This window comes from Hibiscus syriacus, unplaced genomic scaffold (assembly GCF_006381635.1).
Source record: "Hibiscus syriacus cultivar Baekdansim isolate YM2019G1 unplaced genomic scaffold, ASM638163v2 tig00110330_pilon, whole genome shotgun sequence".
In the NCBI taxonomy this organism is placed as follows: Eukaryota; Viridiplantae; Streptophyta; class Magnoliopsida; order Malvales; family Malvaceae; genus Hibiscus; species Hibiscus syriacus.
Window position 1 is genome coordinate 850,239 of NW_024062686.1, and position 2,357 is coordinate 852,595.

At 40.5% G+C, this 2,357-nt stretch overlaps 1 protein-coding gene across 1 annotated transcript; it reads right to left on the reverse strand.

Annotated features, from left to right (window-relative positions):
• Positions 1-246: 246 nt before the first annotated feature.
• Positions 247-1,851, reverse strand: LOC120119073 (putative B3 domain-containing protein Os03g0621600). The gene is made up of 5 exons (XM_039138968.1): positions 1,783-1,851; positions 1,319-1,685; positions 1,113-1,213; positions 634-1,032; positions 247-537 (listed from the first exon to the last, which is right to left on the reverse strand). Exons 1-5 carry the CDS (start codon positions 1,849-1,851, stop codon positions 247-249), a joined length of 1,227 nt encoding a protein of 408 aa, XP_038994899.1.
• Positions 1,852-2,357: the final 506 nt, after the last annotated feature.

Consider the following 2,357-nt stretch of genomic DNA (forward strand, 5'->3'; position numbering starts at 1 on the left):
ATCTTAATCATGGTAAATGTGACGTGCAACTAGTTCTCCAATCAAATCTTAAGTCTAAAGCAACAAGAAAGCTATAAATAGAAACACAATGACAGAGTTGATCACACGGAACTTAAACAAAAACAAAAGTTGCTTTCGATTGAATCTGTGCCTGACAAAAACAAAAGCCAAATACACAGTTTTTTGACAGGCCTTTGCTTACCAGTTTCAAAGAGTTGTTTCCCAATAAAAGGTCCGTACCACATTTTAAAAGACATTTCCCCGCTTGCTTCTTTTCCTGCTAGTCCCATCTCCGGCCTTGCTAATAAGCTTCAAGTTAATAACATTACCGGTGTTGGGAATGTGCTGAAACAAAAGGGTATCTCCGGCTTCTAGTTCGTTTTCTTTCACAAACGTGGACCATCCGGAACCTAGACGAACATGTGATTTCGAATCCACCAGCACGTTTATTGGCCACGTCCTCCCTTCCCAGTCCTTGAACACCATGCTCGTCTTCTCTGCCAAGCCCGTTTCTTCAACGAAACCTTTTGGAACAGCCTGAGATTTAAGAAAATACATATAATGAGATTGAAACTTGAAACAAATTAACAACAAATTTTAATTGACTAATAAAAATCAGGGGGTGGTTCTTACAACATTGTACTCCTGGTACTTCTTCAAAACCATAGAAAATGAAGCTTGCTCCGAGATTATCTCATCATCCGAACTTGGAGCACATTGTTCGCTTGGCGGTTGCCTACGAGGTCGACCTCTTCCTCGCTTAGCAGCAGGCCCGGTGCTCTTTCCAGAGGTATCAGTTTTGTTAACGATCTGGACGTGAACTACATTGCCTGTGTTTGGGAAGTGCTGAAACTGAAGCGTATCTCCAACTACTATGCCATGTTCATGAACAAAGTGAGACCATCCACCGCCGAAGCGACACTGGATCCCACCCGTAGTGTTCATCGGCCACATGTCACCTCTTGGGCCCTTAATAATCGTTGTTTTTTGCTTTCCCAAGCCTGCTTGTCGGGCGAAACGTCTCGGAATAAACTGAAAATTGAATAGATAGATAGATAGATGGACGAAGTATAAAGCAATTAACAACATTTGGATAAGTATAGTTGTCTTACGACATAGTATTTCTGGTATTCTTTCACAACCGTTGTGAAAGAAACATGCTTCAGGGCTACTTCTGATACAAACTCAACCTCCTGCCTGACATTTCTCTCACCTAAACACGTTTGATGAATAAACATTGAAACGATTAGTAAAATTAAAACGAAAATGAATATTAAGACTTAAGAGGTATACTAAAAATGAAAAAAGGTTGGCTCACGAGAAACCGGTCGTCTGTTCTTTGAGACTGAAGAAGATTTCTTGCTCGGTTTTTCTTCATTTACTGTGTTTACAGCTGGTGGTCGACCCCTCCCTCGCTTAGCAGCAAGAGCGATGTTCTTTTCGCACGCGGTTCGGTCGTAAATGATCACGTCGAACGTTGAACTATCGACCAAATTGAAAACTAGAAAATCCCATATTTCCAGGCGGTGATGTTTGGCAAATTTTGACCAACCACCGGTGAAGAAGTATTTTCCTTGCTCTACTTGGACTCTAACCCGCCATAAGCTTCCCGAGTCGGAATGCAAGTTGAACATGGAGGGAACTTTTCCTTTGAGAATATACTTGACAAAGGTTGGCGGAATTCCCTGGAAGAAGAAAGAAATAAAATACGGCATTTATTAGCCACATACATACGTGGAGCTCTCAAACAACATAAATGCCTGAGGAAGAATTTGAACTTACCAATTTGTTAACGAAATCTCCTATGACAACCTTGAAGAAAGACGCACTGCGTTTTGGATTCCTAGCCATACTCAGAGTTCGATTAATGCTTTGCTTGGTTCAACACCAAAAAAAGGGGGAAAAGATAGAGAGGGAGAATGTAAGGAAAATGGGAGGGAATGGCTATATTGCTTTGATTACGGAGGGTATCTGTATCTTATACTCCAGAGCTTTTTTTTTTTTTTTGCAAAAATTCACCCAAGGTCCCTGAAAATTCACCCAAGGGATAGAAAGAAAAACAGTTACTCTCCCAGCCGGTTGTTGTGGACCATGAAAATGGAAGTTGACTTGATTTTAGATCTAAAGCTCATTGCAGTGAGCATAGTAAATGTTGTTGTCCCCTCAGAATTAACGAGACAGAATTAGTGCTTAAATATAATCAAACTCATGAGCATAAGTCTCCCTCCCTAACAACATTTAATGAGCATTGATTACTGCTGAACTTTATCTTTTAGAAAACATGCTTTAATGTCTGGCCTTGGGATTCTTTCTTTTCCCCAGTTAGGAGTCAGATGAATTTTCCATTATTATTACTG

What these genes read in the sequence shown, in the direction of transcription:
- LOC120119073 (XM_039138968.1), bottom strand. Translation starts at nt 1,851, where the DNA reads ATGGCTAGGAATCCAAAACGCAGTGCGTCTTTCTTCAAGGTTGTCATA. An exon ending in GAACAGACGACCGGTTTCTC is followed by an intron (nt 1,214 to 1,318) that starts GTGAGCCAACCT and finishes AAACGTGTTTAG; the next exon opens with GTGAGAGAAATGTCAGGCAG. An exon ending in AATACCAGAAATACTATGTC is followed by an intron (nt 1,033 to 1,112) that starts GTAAGACAACTA and finishes TTCAATTTTCAG; the next exon opens with TTTATTCCGAGACGTTTCGC.